We start from the raw sequence: 22,952 nt of genomic DNA, 5'->3' as shown, positions 1-22,952 counted from the left end.
TATTGTTGGTCTGAGATATGGTAGGATAATATAGAATGAAACGATAGATTTAATGTAATATGTTATTGTATAGTATATAATCAAGCAAAGCCCACGTACACGCCGAGACCAAGATTAAAAGAAGACAAGAAAGCATGATACGTACAGAAACCCTCATAAATGAACATGGACATGAACAAGTAAAAGAACCCACGGAGATGAGTAGATATGACAAAGATGGAACGAGAAATGGAAACATGAACATGAACGTCAACGTGAAAGCGACCGTCAAGATGAACAGAGAACAAGAACAAGTCTTATCAGTAAGAATAAGGATAACAGTCTGTATTTGCCCAGCCGATTGTCCGACCCAACCAATCCGTCCGTTTGTCCCAGCAGAAAGAAGAAAGCAGAACGCCGACCGTGCAAAAAGATAGAAGCGTGTATATGTATGCAAGAAACGAGAGACTGGTGTAAACCTGGGTATTGTTGCACATCCAGAGATAGAAGGAAAGGAAAGAACAGGGGGCATCAAGTACTTTTAAACAAAAAAGTAATGAAAGTCATATCGAAGGATATTAGAGAAAGTTCTGGGAAAGAATGAGGAACACGTATATTGGGTATGGAGTTGGAAGGACATGTAGGATAGGAAAATGTGATAGATGTATTAAATTGACGGAATGAGACCAGCTCAGGTGGAACGAGATCAATACAACAAGGAAAGAAAATCAAACATGGCGCATGCGTCCATTCATGTACGATCCAGCCGCCGAGGCGAAGAATCGGGCCACGAGGCCACCGCCGCCCGCGTGGCTGCCGGACATGCGCATCTTCTTGCCGGACGGCGGCGCGTCGTCCATCTTGACGTCCGACAGGTGAACGTATCCGCCGTGCAGCGAGGGGCTACGGGCCGCATCGGCCACGCGCACGTCTTCCTCCATGCTGGAGATGGATCCGGAGGTGCGCAGGCTGGCGGGCGTGTCGCCGCGAGAGCTGGGAGCAACGCTGGAAGCGCGCGAGCTGAGCGAGGGAACGGTCTCGGCGCGCGAGAGCATGGGGACGTCCTGCACGGACGGCGGAGATCGCGATGTCGGACGCTGGCGCGACGAATACGGGTGGTAGCGATCGGTGTCAGCCAGGGAGGCGGCAGGCGAGGCGCCGGACGACGAGAGCGAAGAAAGGGACTCTGGGCTGGGAGGCAATCGCTGGCGATGGTGGTGGCTCTGGCGCCGGCCCGTATCGGACGTAGCATGGGCCTCCATTTTCTGACGACGCAGACGACCGGCCAGCAGTTCGGCAGAGGCGTGCAGACGGCGCCATTCGCGGGGTTGACGCAGCTCCGCCTCGCGCTCCTGGTAGTGCAGGTAGCGCTGGCGAATGGGCGCCAGGAAAGGCTCAAGATGGCGCAGCAAATCGGCTTCGGTGACGCGAGTGTCCCAGTCCAACAGGAAGAGCAGTTGGCGCTCCATCAGGTTGACCTCGGGCAGGGAGAAGCCAAAGTCGTAGCCCTTGACGGTGGTGTAGCGGGCCCAGTGCTTATTCTTGGGGCTGGAGTCGTTTAGGTTCTTTGCCGCCAGGATCAACGAGGCCAGGAAGATACGGTGCACCGTGCAGCGCATGCCCTTGGCGACCGGGGGCAGTCGCTCGCGCAGTCGACCCAAGTAAACCAGGGTGGTCATCAGTGTAGGCACCTGCACCTGGGAACGAGTGACCAACGAAACGATGAAGGTTTCGACGGACGGCAAGGGCGAGGATACATCCAACGGCGGGGTAGTTGGGGGCGTGGGTTGGCCATGTTGCTGTTGGTTGTTGTTGTGTTGGTGATGCTGGTGATGTTGAGGCTGGGAAGCCGTCATGTGCGACTCGCAGCGAATGACCCGCGAGGCCTGCAGGGCCAGATGAGCCACCATCTCACGAGTCACCGGCTGTCGAATAAACTCCTGCAGAGCGGCACGGTTGAGCGTCTGGACGTTGTCCATACTGTAGAAGGATGGCTGGTTGGCCATAGTAGGATGGGAGAGTGTAGTAGTTAGGGTTTGGAGATGGAGGAAGGGAGGATGAGAGAGAGAACAGGAAGAAGAGGAACAGAAAAAGAGAGGGAGAGCAGAGAGAAAAATGAAGGTTGGCAAGTGTTTGTCTTTCAATCAAAAAGAACAAAATTGCAGCGATCAATTAGGGTGGTAGAAAAAGGAATGTTGGCGTTGAGGTCACAGTAGGAATCCTGCCAGCAGGAATGCAGAAGGTTGTCGTGTCAACCTGACTGATCAGAGACAAATGGCCGACGATGGAAATGAGACTGAGACACCGGGGAGTCTCTTAATTATATAGATGTAAAGAACAAATAGAGAGAGAGACAGAAATGACCAGAACTAAGGAAAGGATCAAACGACAGTGTATGAGAAGGAAGAAACCACCCCGTGAGTTGAGCATATGAGAATAGAACGAGCCAAAAGGAGCGTCAACCGGACGATATAAGTAAGAAGAACCAGATCGAGTTCCATCCAGTCAATCAGTCCAACCAACGAGCTGAGAAAGGCTGGCCATGCAAGGACGGCGGTTGAACGCGCTGCCTGCATTCCCTCCCTCACGATCCTCGTCATTGGCTTGTGCGCCCCCTCCGATCCTCGAACACGAGTCCAATGCTTTTTTTCCCTTTTCTTTTTGAATTCTTGGTTGCTTCCTGGTCTTCCTTGTCGCTCCCTCTCGCCCTCTCAAGGGGTTGCGTCGCTTTGGGACGGCGCGTTTCGATTGTCGCCTCCTGCTGGCGCAACCAGGGGGGATTCGGGTGGGGAATTGGCATGAGAGACATGCTTCCCTCGAGGGGAAAACACTAACTGACTGCCATTCATTGCATGCACCCTCCTGCCATCTGAGGGGACCGGCGCGTCCTTAGAACGTGATTTTAGGCCGGTTCCTGCAGTTAAGCGCCCGTCGTGCAGAACCGCCGACCGTTTCTATTCTTGTTTCTTGTGGTTTCATCTCGCCCGGCGGTTAATGTGATGGAATCCTCTTCGTCGCATGAGGTACTGTCGATTTGTGCTGGATCCGGTTATATTTAGAATCTGTTTGACTATGTACAAGGTAACACCCAATCCCAATCCCACCTACACAAGCAGGAGGGTTGAAACGCGGCGCGTAAATACTTCCCCCATCCCCCCCCCTCTGTTCTCCCCTCTCCCCTCTTCCTCCTCAAACTAAAAAAAGAAACACCCCCTCTTCATTCACATTCCATTCCAAACTATGGGCGTTTAGGCAATCGACACCTTGAAGGAGGAGACGCTCATCTTCGCGTCGCTGCCGGAGAAGGGCTCGGTACCCGCCTGGATGTGGGTGAGGAACTGGTTGGAGGGCAGGTTCTGGCTCTCCTGCAGGTACTTCAGGAAGTCGACCAGGTCGGCCTCGAAGTTCTCAACGCTGGACGAGGCGACGAAGCTGTACACCTGCATCTGGCCGTTGGGGCCCAGGTAGAGGTCCCAGGTGGTTCCAGCGACCGTGGGTTTGGCAATGGCCGATCCGGTCGACGAGATAGGTCCGGCGCCACCAAGGGCGGCCAACCAGATCATGATCTCGTACTCCTCGTCGCCATCAGCAGTGGACGAGGTGAACAGGTCGTAGGCAACGTCAGCCACAATGTCCGATCCCGAGGTGTACCTACGCCACAGGTTAGTTTCAGTTCTCATATCCTTTTCTATTCATAACCAATCAATTGCCGGTCGGAGAATGACGTACTTCCAGTTGAAGTTGGTGGGGATGCTGCTGAGGCTGCTCAGCTGCTTGGCCGTGAAGGAGTAGGCAGCGTTGGCAAAGCTCTTGACCTGACCCTGGCCGCCGGTCCACGACCAGCTGGTGTGCCAGGCGATCTCGTTGCCGGAGCCCGAGTCGAGACCGGTGCACTGCGAGCCGCTGTCGGCGTTGCCGGAGCCCCAGAGGTTGTTGTACAGGGTGAAATCACCCGACTCCACGGTGTCCCATTGACCGCAGAAGTCGTCACGGCGGGTGACGGAGCTGGCGGAGGCGAGAGAGCCGAGGGCAAGAGCGGCGAGGAACTTCATTGTGACGGAGATGAAACGGAAGAGATGGAATTGACCGGTGGGAAGAGTTCCTTGAGAAATTTCTTTGGAGCCTGAGAAGGAATTCAACCGACAGAGGGCGAGATGAGGGCCATTCTTATAGCTCCGCGTCCTCCCCCGAACTCTCCTGATCGGAAATCCTGAATCGTCAGGACCACGGGACCTGACACACCCCATCAACCAGAAACATCTCGAACGGATTGGTCTGCAGGCTAAAAAGGCTAAAAGGAACCGTTGTTCGGAGCCAGTGACAGCCACCGCACGCCGCGAGGAAGCTTAATTCAATTTCCGGTGCCTGGATGGGGCACTGGTGGGCCGCGTGAATGGTGGATCAACTGAATCAAGCCATTCAACCTGAGACGACCATCTCGGAGGGAGGATACCAAGTTGGAATTTATCCGGAGTTTGGAGTGGGACATGGCGGATCGTCGGGGGATTAGGGAGAACGAATATTGGTGGAGGATTTGGAGGAGTTCGGTTGAAGACCTGGAATTCTGAAGAGAGACGGAAGACTTCCGTTTCAAGATGGTCAAGGTTGGCGGTGGTGAAGAGGAGCCATGACGTGGTCTTGCAGAGGCTCGAGACTTCGGGAGTCTGGGGGAAGGTCAGACAAATAGACAGATAGACACTTCAAGGTAGATGTAGATATCGACGTAGATATAGAAAAGTCGGTACGGTGTAGAATGATGGACGATATCGAAGAGAGAGACAGACAAACAGTGCATACAAAGCAAATGCCAAGTCCTTCCCACCGCCTTCGGCTTTTCTGGCATCCGAAGTAAACAGTCGATGCGCCGATTCTGGTTCATCTCTCGACACTCTTCCCCATAATCCTTCCTCTCCGGTACATCCGCCGTCATGCAGTTCTTTAGCATCCTGGTCACTCTGTTGGCCGCCCTAGTCGGCTTCTACAACTACTTCGAGTCGCGTCTCGAGCAATTCTACATCTTCGACCCCAGCCATCTGCACGATCTTTCGCAGCGCGCCATTGCCGCCCACGGCGAGGATACTCGCAGCGTCGTCAACTACATTGTGGCCGAATTGGAGCAGAAGGTTCCCTCGGTTCACATCAACAAGGACGAGGAATGGGTCTTCAACAATGCAGGTGGCGCCATGGGTGCCATGTATATTATCCATGCCAGTGAGTTCTCCAATCCGCTCCACTGCGATGGAGAGAGGAGAGCGAGACACAAAGAGGGTCAATGGTACTAATCCCGACCTTTTTTTAGGTATTACTGAATACTTGATCATCTTCGGTTAGTTTACCTCCGGTTCTTCAATTCTTTCAAGCTTTCGGCTCTCGGGGCCTAGGCAGCCAGCCCAATATCGTCTCCCCCTTTACCCCTATCCACCTCTACCAGTCTAGACTCCAACTCATACCATTTCTACTTCCTAGGTACCGCCATCGGAACCGAGGGCCACACCGGCCGTCACACGGCCGACGATTACTTCAACATCCTCCAGGGTACTCAGCTCGCCTACGTCCCCGGCTCCTTCGAACCCGAGGTTTATCCCGCCGGCAGCGTCCACCACCTCCGTCGCGGCGAGGTCAAGCAGTACAAGATGGACAAGTCGTGCTTTGCGCTGGAATACGCCCGCGGCTGGATCCCTCCTATGCTGTTCTTTGGCTACGCTGATACCTTCTCGAGTACCCTGGACTTCCCGACCTTGTGGGCGACGTCGCGCATCACGGGTCGCGAGATGATCTCCAACTTGTTCAAGGGGAAGATGTAAACTTTCGAACCAATTGGTCTGTAATGATATGATTTGGATAGATGGTGATAGACGGCTTTGTATACTACAGGAATTGGGGTGGTAATGAAGATCCTTATGACGATTCTTGGGGCTTTTCTTGTATGTATCTATCTTTATCATTTAGATATTTTTAATCGACCTCATTTTTCCGGTCAATGATTTGTTTGTCTTGTTTGAGGTAGAAGCAAACTATGCAAACCACAACCGCCCGCCATGACTAATCGCTATCGATAAACCAATTTTCTCCCCCTCCATTCAATTACAATCGATTAATTCATTATCGTCGAAATGACTGGCTTCTCGCTCTAACCATCCAAAATAAATCGAACCCCTCCACCGTCGCGCCGTTTGTCCAGTGAAAACCCCAACCCACACAGACACACACGAAAATGGCGCCCACTCCCTGCTTTCACTGCAAATCCGCTCGCGCGGTCATCATCCGCCCCAAGAACCGCCACAAGCTCTGCCGCGGCTGTTTCCTACACGTTTTCGAAACCGAAGTCCACGAGACCATCACATCAACCTCCCTCTTCCAGCGCGGTGAGCGCGTCGCCATCGGCGCCAGCGGCGGCAAAGACAGCACGGTACTAGCCTCGGTGCTGAAGACGCTCAACGAGCGCTACGACTACGGCCTCGAACTATGTCTACTCTCTATCGACGAAGGCATCAAGGGCTACCGTGACGACAGCCTCGAGACCGTGAAACGCAATGCCCAGCAATACGCCATGCCCTTGGAGATCGTCGGCTACGGCGAACTCTACGGCTGGACGATGGACCAGGTCGTGGCCCAGATCGGCAAGAAGGGTAACTGTACCTACTGTGGCGTGTTTCGGCGGCAGGCGCTCGATCGCGGCGCGGCGCGTTTGGGCATCTCGCATGTCGTGACGGGGCATAATGCGGATGATGTGGCCGAGACGGTTATGATGAATTTGCTCCGTGGGGATTTGCCCCGTCTCTCGAGGGGGACGAGTATCGTGACGGGATCGGCCATGTCGGAGGTTAAGCGCTCTAAGCCGTTGAAATATGCGTATGAGAAGGAGATTGTGCTGTATGCGCATCATAAGCAGTTGGATTATTTCAGTACCGAGTGCATTTACTCGCCGGAGGCGTTTCGGGGCAGTGCGCGCACGCTGATCAAGGATCTGGAGAAGATTCGGCCCTCGTCCATTCTGGATATCGTGCGCAGTGGCGAGGATATGGCCCAGCTGGTGCCGCCGGAGGTGAAGCAGAGTGGCGGCGGTGCGGGGGAGTCGATGGGCGGTTGTGGTAGCCAGAATGGACGCACGAGAGGCGGCGAGATGGCGGAGATGGAGAGGAAGTTGGCAGAGGATGAGGTGGCCGAGTCGAGAGAGACGGAAATCAAGATGGACGGTGCGAAGACCGAGTCGAAGCCCGCGTACTCGATGAAAGTGAGGCAGCGGATTCCCAAGCAGATCAAGACACAGACCATGAATAACTGCGAGCGCTGTGGGTATATCTCCAGTCAGAAGGTATGCAAGGCATGTGCGCTGCTGGAGGGGTTGAATCGGAACCGGCCCAAGACGTCGATCGAGGTGGGAATTGAAGATGAGGAGGGCAGCTCGACGTTGATGAGACAGATGGAGAAGGTGGAGTTGGGTGGTTGATCAATGGGTTCAGATTATACCCCTACTTCGATCTGATTGAAAGATCCAGCGCGAATGCTGGAGAGCACAGCGCGCCGAGTATGACCTGTCTATACATTTCGAATGTATGGAACATGAAAGGTGCATACCGACGGACTGAGACCAAAGTCGATTGGCGTCGCAATGCAAGCCAATGGCAGACTCGTCAGTCCAGTCTCATTCCGCACCGTCGACAGACACATTGAAAGAACCAGCGACAGAAAGAGAAGAGAACAAAAGCCTTCTTAATCTAATCAATCCCGTTCTTTAACACCGAGAACATGACCAACACAACATACATACAAGAACCAAATAGAATAAAACCCCGCAATCATAAAATATACTGTACATAAATACATAGCCCAAACGAAACCAAAATTCCAATATAAATACATCCCATCCCCTCGGGCCCCGAAATCCCATCACCCCATCCATCTCAGATCAAGTCCCAACCAAAGAACAGAAATGGCCAGAAAAAGCTCTCTCCCATCCTGTTGAAGTCAAACAATCATCCACACTCAATTCTTCTCCCCTTGACCCCCAGCCTGACCCTCCCCCTCCGCCTCAACCGGCAAATCCCACCCCACCCTCCTCGCCGTCAACCTAATCTTCTCCTTCTCATCCATCGTCATACCCGGATTATACCGTTCGACGAGCGCCGCATACGTGCGTTGCGCGCGCGCATACAGCGCCATCTGCTCTGCTTCTTGGAGGCGGTGGCTCAGCGCCTCGGCGGCTGTTTGGTTCGAGCGCTGGGTTTCGGAGATGGGCACGCGGTAGAGCGCGCGGATGCGCTGGTGCAGAGGCGTCGGGGAGGAGAGCTGTCGGCGGGGGAGTTCGCGGAGGAGGGCGCGGTAGGTACTTCTTGTTTTGTTCATTTTGGGGTTCTTTTGGGGGGGGGGGGGGGGGGGGGGGAGGTTTGAGATTTTGCTGGATGGCTTTTTTTTGGTTTGTTCTTTCTTTTGGTGTGGGGGTTGGGTTTGTTTCCGTTTGCAGAGGGAAGAGATAGAGGTAGGGATGTTCTGTGTTGGGTGGTTTTGGTTTAGATTGTAAGAGGTGATGGCGGAGATGGGCGGAGGTGCCTTTTTTCGCCGGAGGTATGGATCACGTGATGTCGATTTTAACCTCACCTCAACTTCAGCTGCAACTACAATGTATCCTGAGCTACTTCTACTTCTGTTTACAGATTTGTTCATCTAGGCAGAATACCCTGGTACATTAGACATAATTCATATGCCCTGCTCAATAATAGATACTGTATTGTATGTACATCATAGACCAGACGATCATCATCAATTCATCAGGCATCTCGTCAACTGGTAGTATGGCTGTAGCTCATATAATCGTGTCACTGTACCTCTGACTCAACTCGGCTTCGCTTCGCTGGGTCGGCTCGGCTCTATTCCAATCATTTCATCACTTTCACATGTGATACATGGGGTGGGGTCTAAATCATCCACGGTGAGATAGTCAAGTTTTGAGGACGGTTTCGCTACGACCGTAACCAGCCGAACTTTCGTCGTCCGCCATCGCCTCCAGCAGAAGGCTCGACGTGCGTGCTGCGTGCGTATAAGTCCTATTTGTCATTAGTATACGGGAAGATATAGTGGACAAGGGAAGGAAGACAAACCTCATCATCGCCAGATAATCTCGTATCGAGAATCAAGCGAGCCGCCTCCTCATACCGATGCATATGCGAATACGGTGTTTTCTGGCTCTGCTGGATCCCCAGGACCACTTCGCCCATGACCTCGAATTTTCGCCAGTTGATGCGCGTCTTGCTATCGCCGACAAAGGTCTTGTTGCCCTCTTCGGCGGAGACGAGATCGCGGCGGTGGAGCGGCAGGAAGGGGATGCGTTCAGCGAAAGAATTGTCCCAGGCCAGTCGATACGCGAAGTGGCTTTTCTGCGTCCCCATGAGGATGACCAACCTCATGAAATCTTTCTGGGTTTGGACCGGCACGAGTTCGCGGGTTTGCGCGAGTCGGTGGACCGGCGTGCCGTTGATTCCGGCGATCACGGCCCCGAGGGAATTGTAGTTGTTTAGGCGGCGGAGTTTCTATCAGATTAAGCGGTTAGATAAATTCAAAGCAGGCGAAAAGGAGGGGGGCATACCAAGGCGATGTTCATGAATTTTTCCATTGCCTTGGCCCGGTGCTTCGGCTTATCTCGGAAGAGGATAAAACTGGCGACGAAGAAGGCTAAATGGTTAAATTGTTTGATCATGCGATTGACGTGCTTTAGGCTCTGGATCTTGTCCTTGTCCGGTCCTGATATGCTGACATGTCGCACGAGATCCCGCGGTCGGAAGGAATTAAACATGATCCAATCGATCCGGGTCAACTCGCGCGCAAAGTCCTCGTCGGGGATCTCCATGATCTGTCGCCATTGTATTTTGGCCATGGGAAGGCGGGATGTGAGTTCCAAGTTCTGCGCTTCTCGCTGCGCAGATTCCAAGTTCAAAAAGGTAAAAGATTGGCTGGGGATGGTGCCGGGTTTGTCGCCCACTGGGCTCGACAGGGTCCCGGTCAGCCTGGAGGAGGGGTCTGCTGCGCCCTCGCTGAGGTCCAACGCACTCATGTTGTAGATAGGATCCTCTTCCTCTTCCTGTTCTTCGTCGTCGTGGGTGTCATCACCATTGTTCCATGCGCCACCAAGGAACATGGACGGGGAGCTGCGACCGGAATGATCGAGGAAGGTCTCTTGCCCGTCAAAGCCCTCGACATCGCCATCCCGGAATGGCCATCCCACATCGTCATCCTCGGCATTGACCTCGAGCGACGAGCCGACCTCCTTGGCGGCAAACATGTAGAAGTGACTCTTCTCCAGCGTCGCAACGAAATCCGTGATGCGCTTCCTCGTCTTAGGATAGACCAGGTCCCCAGGGTATTCCGACACCCACAAATACATGATGTTTAAGAGCCGCAACTGATCGGCAATGCGGGTCAGTTGGTCGGCGATGTGTTTCTCATTCCGTTCGAATCGATTGATCAGCGCGTTCAGCAAGGTGGACGGCGCGGCGAATTTGCGATAGAGGCAGAGGAAGGTCGATGCGAATTTGGAATCTTGTTTCGATAAGGGCTGGGCGACCAGTCGATCCACGAGTTCGTCAAACGTAAAGCCGGCATCGTTCGACGAGGAGCCCTCGCTGCCGGGAGGTTTCTCTTTGCTCCCCGGGCTGGAGGGCGCGCTGGGGCGACCCTCCATCTCCTCTTCCTCCTCCATGTCTAGAAAACCGTTAAACGCATCCGACCCGGCACTGTTCCGCCAGGCGGTGTGCATGCGATGCTGTCGATTGCGATCCTTGCTGGGCGAGGAGTCTTCCGCGGCCGACGGTCGACGTGAATTCAGCCGAGAGCCAGAGGGGGGAGTTTGCGGTCGCACCGGATACGAATTGCTCCGGGCATATCGGGAGGGCTGGGCATTGGAAGCCAGATTTGGAGAGGTCGTCTGGTCGGTGGGCTGACGGTCGACACCGTACCCATCGACTCCTGAACCGAAGGGACTAATAATCGGGCCGCCCGCGGCTCCAGCGAACACGGACGTTGGGGTCTCCGAATTGGCGCGAGAGTGATGCCAGTCCTGCAAGGGATTGGAAGAATAATCGATGAGGTCTAGACGACGGGGGAAAGAAAGAACAGAAAGAAAACGTTAGCAATCCGAAATCCCAAGCCAAGCTCAGCGAGATAATAAAAAATTTAGAGTAGTCTAACTGCAACTGCGGATCGGCAGAGCACCAGGAAACGCACGCGAACGCTAAATTCCAGGCCGCGCCGTGGACTAGCGTCAACGTGGTGGACCGTCACTGTCCTCCGTACTCCGTGTTGGCATTTTTTCTCTTGTCTTGTCTTTTTCTTTTCTTTTCAATTTCTTTCTTTTCTGTTATTTGTCCTCTTCCTTTCCAATTGACCCATTGAGTGGTGGGGATGAATAGTAGGTAGACGGTAAAGTAGGATCGCCGCAATTCCACAACACTTACCATATTTATTGCCAATCACGGCCCGCAAGACCAATGCGATGCACATCTTTTGTGATCGCGGCGATTCGGGTGATGTCCGGTGGATCTCGTAGTTATCTAGCTGGGGTTCGAATGGTCCATCGGAGTTGCGGATGTCGCATTTGCTGGCGACCAACACAAACGGGAATGACAACGTTGTCAAGGCATCTAGTTCCGGCGGACAGATCAGCAATTGCGCCGCGAGCGCGAACAGAAGGATGTGAAAGTAGATAACCCACCTAGGAGTCCGGTCAGATCGGGGAGACTGGCGGGTTGGGTGACGTCGTGGATCACCAGAGCTCCGTCAATGGTGGGAGCCGATGCCGACTCATTGCCCAACCGCGGCCAGCTCACGGTGCCATTATTAGAAACAGAGACCTCTTTCACGTCAACTTCTAGCAGGCGGACCAGGTAGACCGTTCCATCCAGAGACATCTTCTTTGTGGTGGCTCGGGAAGACAGGGGGTGTTTCATGTCAAGGGCGCTTTGGATGAAGGTGGTCTTGCCGACATGATCTCGACCGACGACGGCAATGGTAACGTGGGGGAAATTCGGTTTCTGGAGCGGCTGTCGCAAAGAAAGATAAACACATAGTCAGAACCCCAGAACAAAGTTGTAGATCCAACCCGGACTTTCCAGCTGCACCGGGCGCACCGAGGGAATTGATTCCAAGTCATACCTCATCGCCTGCCCGAGGGGACGAAACCCCGTTTCTTCCCGGCGAGGACAGGAATTCATCTTCTTCTATGACCGCGCGATCCACCTTATGACCGCTATCCATTCCGGAGATGTTGGACGTATTCAGTTTGTAGAGGCCGCCGACAGGAGCGGAGATGGTTCGGCTCTGTAGACCGGGTCGTTGGGGAGGAATGGACGGCACGGGCTGGGCTTGAGCTCTGTCGCTAGAAGCTCGTTCTCTTCTAGGGTATTGAGAAGTCATGGTGAGGAGCAATGCGCGGCGCGGCGGCGCGAAGGGGAAGTATCCGATAGAGAGCAAACAAGGTGCGACAGCGCAAGGTCCAACTGCTACATGAGTAAGTGAGGCGGGCACGGCAGCTCATCCATTGTCGCTCGCGACCGAATCCGAAGAGAATGAAGGGAAGCAATCGAGGAAGGAATGTTTGTTCGGGCGATTGGGGAGTTGACTGTCAGCGATTGACTGATTGATTGATGGATTGAAGATTTGACTTGGGCTGTTGGTGTTGGTGCGCTTATTTTTTTTTTTTCTTTTCTGTCTCTATTCTTTCTTTTCTTTTTTCTTTTTTGGACGGGACTTGCAATGGAGAGAGAAGAAGGCCGAGGGATGAACTGGACACAAACGAGACCAAAATTAGCCCTCGGGGAAATTCTGCACGATTGCAGAGTTGGACGAATCTTACGAGAGATCGGATAGACAGTGACGTATCAGAAAGAGGGCAAAAAAAGTAGAAAATGGAGGACGAAGGCAGGCGAGTCAAGATGGGCGTAAGTCGTAATTCGTAAGACGGGAAGATCTGACTGGAGCCCCAGAAAATATCGATTTAGAGCGGATTTGGGCCGGTCCTTGTCCACCGCTGCTCCTTCGGCCGACTCTGTCACCACGATGTTTATAAAAGAAGAACAATCGAATAGGAAGGGAAAGAACAGAACAAAAGAGAGAGATATAAGAGACAAAGGGCAGAAAAAAAAGAAGAGAAATAAAAAGAAGTACCCTTCACAGAGCAGTTGTACTCCGGAGATCCGATATACGAGGAGGTGGGATCTTCACACGGCGTGGATAACGCAGTCCCAGTCCGTGTGGCTCCGGCCTGTTAGTCGCTGCTTGCTGAGTGCTCGAGGTTGCAGAAGGAGTTCCCCGAGAGAGTGGGAGAAGAGCATAAAATATGTATGGTTGGATTTTTTTTATTTGCTTGCTCGTGGTGGATATCGACGGTATATGAAAACGCCATCACTCGATCTATACGCTATCACTTATAATCGTTAATCTATCATCTATATATTTCTGGCTCTCACTAATGGCTCGGATCGAATCCGTCGGCTGAAATTCCTCCAAGATGTGATAACAATGAATCGCCCTGGTTCTCTACAAAGCAATTCCAACCTTTCCTTGGTCTGTTCTCTTTCCCAATCAGAAAAGGGGGCTGCCATCCGCATCTCCCATTTGCTTTCGTCCTTTCAACGCGGGTGTTCACCTCGGCGACGATCTCCGTCCGTCTTTGTTTTTGTTTCTGACTTTTCTGTCTACTTGTTAAATCTCTCAAACACCCTGCCCCGCCATGCACCACCGATGCGCTTTTTTAGATCATCAACCCTGGTGTTTTCTCTTTCCCTTTTGGCCTGAGTGCTGACAGCTGTCGGCGGAGCCACTAACTAACGCGACAAACCAAATCACCCTCCACCGGCCAAGAAAACCCCGTTTGCTGGTTCGCTTACCGGGGGGTGCCGTTACTATCGTATCGTTCTCGGATCACTTTTTGAGTCTTTTGGACGGCTCCGGTCAAGCCCTAAGAGGCCACTAGACCTTTGAGGAAGGAACTTTAGCCCCCCCGGGGGATAATTGCGACAGGATTGGGGGCTTCACCGCGTAATCACATCCGGCCCAGCGGTCTGTGTTGAATCCTCGACCCCTCGAATGGGAAGGTCGACAAGAGAAAGGGGGGGAAAGAAAAGTGCCTAGGTCGGCCAAAAGGCTCGTGAGATTTCTCAATCCCGAGTATCGTGAGGATCTGTTAGTCTGTTCTACTGTCACTAACTTGTTGGGTTGGTCGGGTAATTCCTGACCTGATTGATCCTGTCCAGCTCCACCGACGACAGTCTGGCCCAGACAGATGGAGAACTTGGCTTTCGTGGGTTGAAGTGACGAGTCAATTCTGAGGATTTCCATCGCATTTGGACGGTCACACATGGCTTTCTGTCGGTTTGGAAATTACAAGTAAATCGTAAATGTCAAAATTGCTTGGCCAGACCCAAGTCGACTTCTCCCGTGTCTCTCTTGGAGCATGACAGATGCAGTAGTCTGTTGTCTGGCTCGTGTACTCTGCGCTATGTATGTACAAAAAAAGTACTACGAAGTACAGACGGAGTACAGACTACACAGCAGGGGCAGTCTACACTACCTTGTGCCGCCTGCTGGGATTTGAAGGATCCGAGCTGAAGGGACCACTTCCTGAGGGCTGAGTCTATCCAGTATCCACAGTCTTGCAATGAGCAACGGCCCCCAGACTGCTGGACCGGTGGACTATCCCTCCATGACAGAACGTCTCGTGCGTATATCATTTCCGTCTCGGGGTAATGCAGCGAGCCCGGCTTTTCGCCAGAGCCAAGATGCTTACGGCGTACAGAGTAGACGTACATCGCGAGTCGTGGCGGAGACCTCTCCCGATATATTGTCTACAGCATGATTCAGATGTACAAAGTAACTCTCGGCCCGCGTACATTGTACTTCTACGGACGTGGACTTTGCTTTCTCTTGAAGCAAACGATAAAGGTGATTTCAATGAGATGTTCATGTGGTTTAATCTCTTGTGCATCCTCGGCTTCCAAATGCCCTCTCTATGAATCTTGGCGGATTTGGAGCAGAGCTACGACTGGCTAATGCCAAAAGGCTGGTCGTGGCCCAGATGGTTGCATTTTTACCTTCTTGGTACCAACTCCGGGCGCGTAACGACCAAGGTCTTTTGAAAACAATCTCCATGGCTCGGTAAGGTGCGCAGAAGGCATCCTGATTTCGTCTCAGCTGCGCTTGAGAGTGCTGTTGCCACAAGCTCGCATTATGCATCCCTCGGCATAGCGAGTTCAAGACCACCGACGTTTGAAAATCCAGTCGTGGCTTTAGGCGACCGAGTCATACGTAGTATTGATCCTAGATGTCCGATGGGAAAGCCCGGCGGGAAATTTTCTCCCGTGTTATCCCATAAGAGCATCGTGTGATCACCCAGATTCCTCAGGATGCTCTCCATTGACCAGGTTCATAAAGCGCATGAGCCCCTCCGCGGGTTTCCCCGTTTCCAACCCCTCTTCACACCGTTCTCTAAACTTCCGAACCTTTCCTAAACCTCGATTGAAGCCCTTTTCGCGAGTCCAAGGTCCTCGGTTCCGTGGGCCTCCTCTGCCCCGATGGAAAGATCGATGTCGATTCCCATGTGTTTGCACTTCTACCCACTCTTCTTCTAGTGTGGCCTTGTAGATGTCTTGCAGTTCGTCACGAAGGGATGGGTACTGGTCGAATAATTGTTTCAACTCGGGAGACGACGCGAAGAATTTCGGGTTGAAGGCATTTCGGGTTTCGCGAGCCCCCTCGCCGTCGATCAAGCCATTGGGTTCGTCTTGGTCTTGAGGGGACGGGTCAACTGCTTCTTGCGGTGGTTTGGGCGACGGCGCTTTCGGCGTGCAGTAGATCTTGTGGGATTGGGTGCAAGCAAGTGAGCAACTACAACCCGTTCGTCAGTACTTGCTGTCGTCCATGTCTCCACTCGCGGTCTTCCTTCCATTCTTCGGATTGATGCTCATGCCAAACGGACTGAGAACATACCTCAGGAGTCCACATGTGGGACAGCGGTATTTGAATGGTTCCGAGGTACAAACCTCGCAAGTACCAGCAGCCTTATTGCCGGCTTCGGTACTCGTAGACATTTTGGCAGCAACGTCGATTTTCAGAAATCCCGGGCCATTGTTGGGATTCAATGGACCATAGCAGGTAATTGGGTCCAAGCAAGCACCGAATTCACAGGCACTTAGCAAGGTCTGCACAGCAATGTCGATCCTGAATGCCCAAATACCGTTGGTAGGAGAGGCGGTGGATCGATCAACAGCTTTAGCCAAAGTCCAAAAAATGGTTCCTTAGCCGCCCTCACGTGAACGCGCCGCCCTTCCACTTTCCAAATGATGCGTCCAGAAGGAATGAGTTCAGGAAAAGAAGAGCTGCAATTGTCACCGCCCCGACTTCGGATCTCCATGGAGAAATCTATCGGGCGCTCAATGGACGATTGGCATAGAGATCTCCAACATCCAGCACGGCCTCCCTACGCTTGTCGGACTTGGCAGCGTCTGGTATGACATCAGATCTCCAACTATGGGCGGCATTCCCTTCAAATCTACGGGGTGCAATACGTGCCGACGCCGGAAAGTGAAGGTGAGAACTAGTCTCTTCTAGATGTTTTTCTACGGATTGGTTTGGTCTGTTGAGCGAGAGGGGTAGAGGGGAGAGAATGATTTCGAACACCCTCTAATCCTCGGCTCCCATAGTGCGATGAGACAAAACCCGAATGCCTTCGCTGCGTCAAAAATGGCCATGTCTGCACCGGCTATGAACGGAATAGGGTCTTTATCCACAGATCCATGGATACGATGGAACAAAGCTCTCAGAAACCAATCCAACCATCCAAAGCCGTCGCGTGCAACCCCGGATCGCGCAGGTCAAACCAACTGGAAACAGAGATCCCTCGACTAGGTGTCAATACGGAGGTCCGAATCCAATTGCTCCAGTCTTTCATCGATTGGTATTCTCCTCAATCGCAGTCGAAAAGGCACATCCTCGAGACTCTTCCGGACCTAAGCCGGGGTAGCCGTCTCCTGGACAAGGCAATAACCTCCCTCTCATCGGCCTTTCTCGCGAAGCAAAACAAAGACGATCGGTTATTACAGTATAGCACCAGATTATATGGTAATGCAATTCGGACGCTACATGGTCAAATCAACTCGGGCAACATTCTCGGCAAGGATGTTCTGTACACGACTGTAATCTTCCAGATATATGAAGTGAGCATGCCTTTGCATCCGCTCAATCTAGTGTATGGCAACCTAACCGTCAAAAGTTGATAAATTGCTCGCCACCGGGTTTTATGGCCTGGATAGCCCATGTGCAAGGTAGCAATGCGGTCATAGGTCAATGTGCTGAGCGGAAGGATGAATCTATCGCCGAAAAACTGTTCCATCGGCAACTGAAATACGTTACTGTAAGTCTGCGTGAATCCGTCCGGGCTGGATCTCTTGTTGCGGTGCTAAGGATCTGTAACTTAGCTATGCGATGCGATTGGAAAGCGCAAAACGGCCTCATTCTACAACTCTTCGACATGGGGAACTAGGTCATCGCAAGGTACGGGGAAACCCGAACCAATTGATGGACTTATCGACAGGTTGGCAGAATGTACCGCTCTCATAGAGCGAGTTGACCATTATTCCCTGTGCAATAGACAAGGCATTATGCAAAGTCGACAAACTGGTGAACAATTGCTGTCGTGGTGTCTTTCCCTCGAGGGAAAACTGCACGAGTCTTGCATTGCCATGCAAAAGAAGCTTGGTAGCCCTTCGACGTTGTCTCCCAACGCTACTATCTTGCAAGGATTCCGCAGCTCTCTTTCTACAGACATATTTTTGGGCCATGTTCAATTTCCGTCCCTGGCCTGTGCGGAGTCCCAACAAACCTATTGGGCCACGCTGGTACTTCTTTACCCGCTCATCGACCAATTACTCGGCATTCTTGGGCAACCTGGGGATGCCTACACTTTAGCCAAAACATGTCCCACTCCTAGTGACCAAACGGACACCGCAACAACACCGGGCTCGGAGACTGCCGCAGATTTCACGGCCTTGACCGAGCATTATGCGGATGAAATTTGCCGCTCTGTTCTTTATTGTATACAGCCCGACTTGAAGACTATGGGCGCGCAGTTAATGCTGGCACCTTTAAGTCAAGCTGCACAATTCTACAATGTGCAAGAGATCATTCCGAAACATCAGTGGTGTCAATCTGTCTTTATGACTCTGTCTCACTTGGGCCTGGGCATTGGCCCTCTGTTGAAAGACATGGTATGGCCTAAATACCGGATCTCTCAGAGGCAGGAGTCTATCTCTCCCGAGGTGGAATCGCCCGAAGGAGGTTCTTGATGACTCGTCAAGATCCAACCTCAGAAGCAACAAGACCAATCACATTTCTGGTCAATCGACATGCACCTATGCAGACTGTCGGCCTCCAATGCAATGTACTTCAACCAAGCACCGAGGAGAAGGCCGCCTTCACATTGCATATCACGTTGGATAGGGGCCTTTGGTATTCAGCGGTTCATGCTTTTGAACGTCATCGAGGAGCCATTCCACAATCGAAGAAAATTTATAACAACATCTTCTGGCTGACTTCTAGCAATATTGCGGGACAGGCAGCACACTATATGATCATTCCAAGAGATATCACTATGAATGATGCGTCCCTGGATTTATATACAAATAATGACTTCGCCGTTGGAAGAGGTGTTTTTTCTGCCCTTTTTCTTTTTGATAGCCAGCAAAGAGTATGTGTATAGATACTATCTTGATATAATGATAAATATTAACGGATCCATGTAGCCTAGTTTTCTACCTACATCTTCCCTGCTTTAAACTAGCCAGTACCTGTCGCGACAATTCTTTCTGTCATCGAGCAATTGCAATCCATTGGTACGATTGTGATTACCGCAGCATGTCAAACTGCTTCAATCTGATTGGTGCCGGCAATCCGCTGGATTTATCAGCAAATCTTTTGCCGAAGGTCACGTGCTTCTCATTGCGTCAGAGGCCGGCAGTCGGAGGAAAGTATTCTGGCCTCCATCAACTCCTTCTGGAAGACACACCCACGCCACCCGGACAAGCGTACGGTTACACATACTACAATATGTCGGTCAGCTCAACATCTGGAGCCATGCTCCGACGAACGATCTTCAGCGTCAGGTCCGCGGCGCGACCATTGGGCGCGGCCGAACAGACGGCCCGGTCCAGCGTGTTTGGATCTTACAGAAATGTCCATCGGTCTGCTCGTCTGCCCGCCATCACAGCCTCTGAGGCTCGTCATAGGCCGTCTTTGCGGCCTCACCAGCAATCCTCGCGGGTGAATGGATTGTCGCCGAATAGCAAGCGATCGATTTTTATTCAGACGGAGAACACGCCGAATCCCGATGTAAGTCCAAGCATCTTTTTCCCTCAGACTCTTCCATTGATGTTTCGGCTCGACTTATACTGATACTCGGATGTATAGGCTTTGAAGTTCATCCCCAACCACCGCGTCCTGCCCGAAGACTTCCCCACCTCGTTCCTCGAGTACCTCTCTCCTCGCTCCACGCTCGCTCCTCCGCACCCCTCGCCGCTGGCCGCGAACCTCATGAACGTCGACGGCATCACCTCGGTCTTCTACGGCCCTGAATTCATCACAGTGACCAAGGCCAGCGACGCCAACTGGGCGCACATCAAGCCGGAGGTTTTCAGCCTCATCACGCAAACCGTCACTTCCGGCGAGGCGATCGTCAACACCGTGGCCAAGACCGGCGAGCAGGCGCAGGAAGGTGGCGAGGAGGACTCGCTCAGCTATAACGAAGATGACGAGGAGGTCATCAGCATGATCAAGGAGCTCTTGGAGACGAGGATTCGTCCCGCCATTCAGGAGGACGGTGGCGATATTGACTTCCGTGGGTTCGAGAATGGTATCGTTATGTTGAAGTTGCGCGGTGCTTGTCGGACTTGCGATTCTAGCACGGTTACGTTGAAGAATGGTATTGAGTCGATGCTGATGCATTATGTAAGTGGGACCTTTTTGCGTTCGTTTTTTTCTTATACCTTCTGGGCTAACAGGTCAATTCCGGAAACAGATCGAGGAAGTTCAGGGAGTCGAGCAGGTTATGGACGAGGAGGAAGAGATTTCCATGCATGAGTTCGCCAAGTTCGAAGAGAAGCTGCGCCAACAGAAGGGTCCCCAAGCCACTGCTTCTACGGGAGGCAAGGGAACTCTGGACTCAGCTGCTTAAAAAAAATTTTATTTTATCAACCAATCGAATACAGCATGTTTGGTTTATCTGGATATACCGCTTGTTCGTTGCGTTCTATTGTTACAGATCTAATGATTGGATAGAGTCCTGGCCTGTCATGTTTGTTAGCCTTTTCACGTTGTGGAAAATTGTACCATATCAGATATCAATTTTGGTTCACTTAGTTTAGACTCTCGGTCTAGAAGTTGTATGCACATGACATGCATGATCAAAGCTAGAGTCAATGGCACTCAACCATCTGAGGAGGGCTTGTGTCACTGAGCCGCTGAGGTCGTTGATCGGTAATTGACTGCAAGCGCCTCGGTCGAAACCATTCCCCCCGCCGCAGCCGACAATGGCCGAAGGACAAAAGTACCAACTACCTACTCCGGTGCAAAAATCGGCTAGATTTGCGGCTTGTGGAAGCGGTCATCCAAACCAAATAACGTGTAGCTAGAGAGAAAGGCTGAAGCATTTCGCCACGAGAGAGTTCTCCCAAAGGAGTAAAAAAGAAACCACTTGATATCTGATAGATCATTAATAGTAGTTGATTGTCGAGTTCTTCTCGCACGTGGAGTCAAGGTTTTTTTTTTTTTTTTTTTTTTGACTTGACAGGCTTCCTTACCTGCTTCCGGCCATCATCTCACCTGTCACCTGTCACCTGTCGGCGGGCGAATGATCATGCCACGCTCGTTGACCTGGAATGGGCTGGATTCAGGCTCTAGAACCCCCCGGCGGTTATGCTTTTGGGATGCCGGAAATGGAGCAGTTAATTTATTAGGTTTTACTTCCATCGAGGTCGTCCATTACCTATACGGTGTCAACTTCTTCCCCCTCATTTAGTTACCTATCATGGATCCCTCTTCCAACTGCTATCCTAGAGGCGAGAGAGACAGAGAGGCGATGAAAGGAAAGCAAAAAAAAAGAAAGAAAAAACCTGCTTCATCACCTACAATCCAACCAATTAGACCTGCCTGCAATCCTGTCGATAACCCATATCCTTCATCTCTCAAGTGATACAAAGATCCAAAATCCACACCATCAGGTGATCGATGCCGACTTACTTGATAATGCAACAACCTTCACGTCATGCCATGATGCTTGCAGCTAGGGAATCCAGAACTCAACAATTGCATTTTCGCACCGCCGTACGTTCCATGGATTGTTGCACTTCAACTACTACTCTGTCTTGACAGACCTTCCCTGCTCTCATCCATACCCGTAGGTAATGAATAACTCATGCCCATGGGCTGGAGCTCGCTTACGATGGGGGGGAGGTCCCGGAACAAGAGGCCAGTGCCCCCTCCCTTCCTCCTCTACCAACGGAACGGTAAGGAAAGCTGTAAGCTCTCATCCATGGATTGAGTTCGTTTTTCTTCCATCGAGAGAGAGAGAGAGAGAGAGAGAGATTTTGATTTGGTTCGGGTTTCTTTATCTATCTTGCAGATTTGCATTTTTGAGTTTTTCTGCTAGCTAGTCCCCCGTTCTGGCTTTGTTGAGCACGAGCATGAGCGAGGTCTCGCTTCCGGCAACCCCGTCGTAAGTAAAAGGCTCGGCTTATTTCAGTGCAAACTCTATTGTCGCTTCTTCTACACACGGTCCTACCACCTATCCTGTCCTTTGTGCATACTCTGTTCGTTGGACTGGGCGAGAGAGGGAGAGAGGGGAATTGTGGGCGGGGTATTGGCTCACGGCACACACCATTAATGCGGGAGGGAAGCTCTCTCCGCAATCTGGACGGAGCCGATCCTGATCCTGCATGAGGGATGGGAGGGCTAATGGGAAAATCTGGGGAGTTTTTCTTAATACTTTGATTATGATTATTATTCTTATTATTCGAATGTATTATATTGGAGGCTGGTTGGTCGACTGGTCTGGCAGATATACGCTAAAAGAAAGAATATCGATCTGGCCTTTTTTGTTATTCCCTGTTGTGTTCTCCTTGAGGGATGATGGACATGAATGTATGAATGTCTTTCTTTCATTCATCATTTCGTGCATTTCCCCGCAATTTTACATGCATGTCAGTCGGGTTTTGGTTTTGATTTTGCTTCTGGATTTGGACTCGAGAGAGTTAACAAGGACACGGTCACTTTTGCTCGTGAGTTAGTTTACATTTACGGTGTAGGGGTGGGTGGAAATCATGTTTTCGGGATGTTATGTACCTAGGGGTGCCTTGGGTGTTCTCAGTAAGGCCGACTGTTACTTTAGGTACCCGATGCCTCCCTGGTAGGGGGTGGACTCGATTGCAACATCACGACAGTATGACGTTAATGAAACCCAATGTGGAACGTCCGCACGAAGAAGTCGAGTTGTGAGTGGCGACGATGGATGGTCTCCCCACAAAAAAATGAAAGAACAGACAGACAGAGGAGAAGGGCGCACTCGGCGCACCTCTCCCCCTCCCCTCCCTTCCCTCTCGTAGATCCCTGTGGCTGGGATCTTCTTCCACCAGTTCTGCAATTTTTTTTTTTTTTTTTTAATTGACGGTTGAAGATTCTCGGACTCTTCAAGCTGGGTTATAGATGTCGGACCACACACTACCTTCATCAATTCTGACGTTCCGAGTTAGTTGATAACCCCTTGACACCAAGTTCAAGCATGTTGAAGGTGGGGCGGCAGCGCATCTGTGACTTTTCTTCCGCCGCTGGGAGGTGCCGTTTCTGGGATAGCGGGAGGGTCTAATTTTAATTTACTTTGCGTAGAGGAAGGGAAGCCCTACGGAGTATACGGAATAGACTATGCATCTATAGCACACCTT

General features: G+C 51.8%; 9 protein-coding genes across 9 annotated transcripts; 4 read left to right on the top strand and 5 right to left on the bottom strand.

The window, feature by feature from the left end:
* Nucleotides 1-707: 707 nt before the first annotated feature.
* Nucleotides 708-2,828, bottom strand: PCL1 (cyclin family protein; the record flags this gene model as incomplete). The annotated part of the gene is made up of 2 exons (XM_046082038.1): nucleotides 708-1,959; nucleotides 2,815-2,828. 2 exons carry the CDS (start codon nucleotides 2,826-2,828, stop codon nucleotides 708-710), a joined length of 1,266 nt encoding a protein of 421 aa, XP_045937995.1.
* Nucleotides 2,829-3,149: 321 nt separating this feature from the next.
* xgeA (putative endoglucanase) lies at nucleotides 3,150-4,798 on the bottom strand. Its single transcript, XM_046082037.1, has 2 exons — nucleotides 3,709-4,798; nucleotides 3,150-3,630 (listed from the first exon to the last, which is right to left on the bottom strand). The coding sequence occupies exons 1-2, from the start codon at nucleotides 4,224-4,226 to the stop codon at nucleotides 3,228-3,230; spliced, it is 921 nt and encodes a 306-aa protein (XP_045937994.1). The 5' UTR covers nucleotides 4,227-4,798; the 3' UTR covers nucleotides 3,150-3,227.
* Nucleotides 4,799-4,907: 109 nt separating this feature from the next.
* On the top strand, nucleotides 4,908-5,783 carry erg2 (C-8 sterol isomerase ERG2; the record flags this gene model as incomplete). Its single annotated transcript, XM_046082036.1, has 3 exons — nucleotides 4,908-5,190; nucleotides 5,279-5,305; nucleotides 5,446-5,783. 3 exons carry the CDS (start codon nucleotides 4,908-4,910, stop codon nucleotides 5,781-5,783), a joined length of 648 nt encoding a protein of 215 aa, XP_045937993.1.
* Nucleotides 5,784-6,193: 410 nt separating this feature from the next.
* CTU1 (putative PP-loop ATPase superfamily protein) lies at nucleotides 6,194-7,429 on the top strand (the record flags this gene model as incomplete). Its single annotated transcript, XM_046082035.1, has 1 exon — nucleotides 6,194-7,429. The coding sequence occupies one exon, from the start codon at nucleotides 6,194-6,196 to the stop codon at nucleotides 7,427-7,429; it is 1,236 nt and encodes a 411-aa protein (XP_045937992.1).
* Nucleotides 7,430-7,965: 536 nt separating this feature from the next.
* On the bottom strand, nucleotides 7,966-8,325 carry LDX57_000387 (LYR motif-containing protein; the record flags this gene model as incomplete). The annotated part of the gene is made up of 1 exon (XM_046082034.1): nucleotides 7,966-8,325. The coding sequence occupies one exon, from the start codon at nucleotides 8,323-8,325 to the stop codon at nucleotides 7,966-7,968; it is 360 nt and encodes a 119-aa protein (XP_045937991.1).
* Nucleotides 8,326-8,939: 614 nt separating this feature from the next.
* On the bottom strand, nucleotides 8,940-12,384 carry LDX57_000386 (putative Ras guanyl-nucleotide exchange factor RasGEF; the record flags this gene model as incomplete). The annotated part of the gene is made up of 6 exons (XM_046082033.1): nucleotides 8,940-9,023; nucleotides 9,078-9,506; nucleotides 9,563-11,061; nucleotides 11,427-11,612; nucleotides 11,684-12,011; nucleotides 12,124-12,384. 6 exons carry the CDS (start codon nucleotides 12,382-12,384, stop codon nucleotides 8,940-8,942), a joined length of 2,787 nt encoding a protein of 928 aa, XP_045937990.1.
* A 2,969-nt stretch (nucleotides 12,385-15,353) lies between these two features.
* LDX57_000385 (zinc finger HIT domain-containing protein) lies at nucleotides 15,354-16,055 on the bottom strand (the record flags this gene model as incomplete). Its single annotated transcript, XM_046082032.1, has 2 exons — nucleotides 15,354-15,852; nucleotides 15,955-16,055. The coding sequence occupies 2 exons, from the start codon at nucleotides 16,053-16,055 to the stop codon at nucleotides 15,354-15,356; spliced, it is 600 nt and encodes a 199-aa protein (XP_045937989.1).
* Nucleotides 16,056-17,624: 1,569 nt separating this feature from the next.
* Nucleotides 17,625-18,308, top strand: LDX57_000384 (uncharacterized protein; the record flags this gene model as incomplete). The annotated part of the gene is made up of 1 exon (XM_046082031.1): nucleotides 17,625-18,308. One exon carries the CDS (start codon nucleotides 17,625-17,627, stop codon nucleotides 18,306-18,308), a length of 684 nt encoding a protein of 227 aa, XP_045937988.1.
* Nucleotides 18,309-19,068: 760 nt separating this feature from the next.
* Nucleotides 19,069-20,191, top strand: LDX57_000383 (NifU family protein; the record flags this gene model as incomplete). The annotated part of the gene is made up of 3 exons (XM_046082030.1): nucleotides 19,069-19,350; nucleotides 19,429-19,965; nucleotides 20,036-20,191. 3 exons carry the CDS (start codon nucleotides 19,069-19,071, stop codon nucleotides 20,189-20,191), a joined length of 975 nt encoding a protein of 324 aa, XP_045937987.1.
* Between the last annotated feature and the right edge of the window lie 2,761 nt (nucleotides 20,192-22,952).

Source organism: Aspergillus melleus (assembly GCF_016097325.1).
Source record: "Aspergillus melleus strain CBS 546.65 chromosome Unknown contig1, whole genome shotgun sequence".
In the NCBI taxonomy this organism is placed as follows: domain Eukaryota; kingdom Fungi; phylum Ascomycota; class Eurotiomycetes; order Eurotiales; family Aspergillaceae; genus Aspergillus; species Aspergillus melleus.
Note: the sequence above shows the minus strand (reverse complement) of the source record. Positions and strands in the feature narration are given on the sequence as shown.

What these genes read in the sequence shown, in the direction of transcription:
- xgeA (XM_046082037.1), bottom strand. Translation starts at nt 4,226, where the DNA reads ATGGGGTGTGTCAGGTCCCGTGGTCCTGACGATTCAGGATTTCCGATC. An exon ending in CCCACCAACTTCAACTGGAA is followed by an intron (nt 3,631 to 3,708) that starts GTACGTCATTCT and finishes CCTGTGGCGTAG; the next exon opens with GTACACCTCGGGATCGGACA.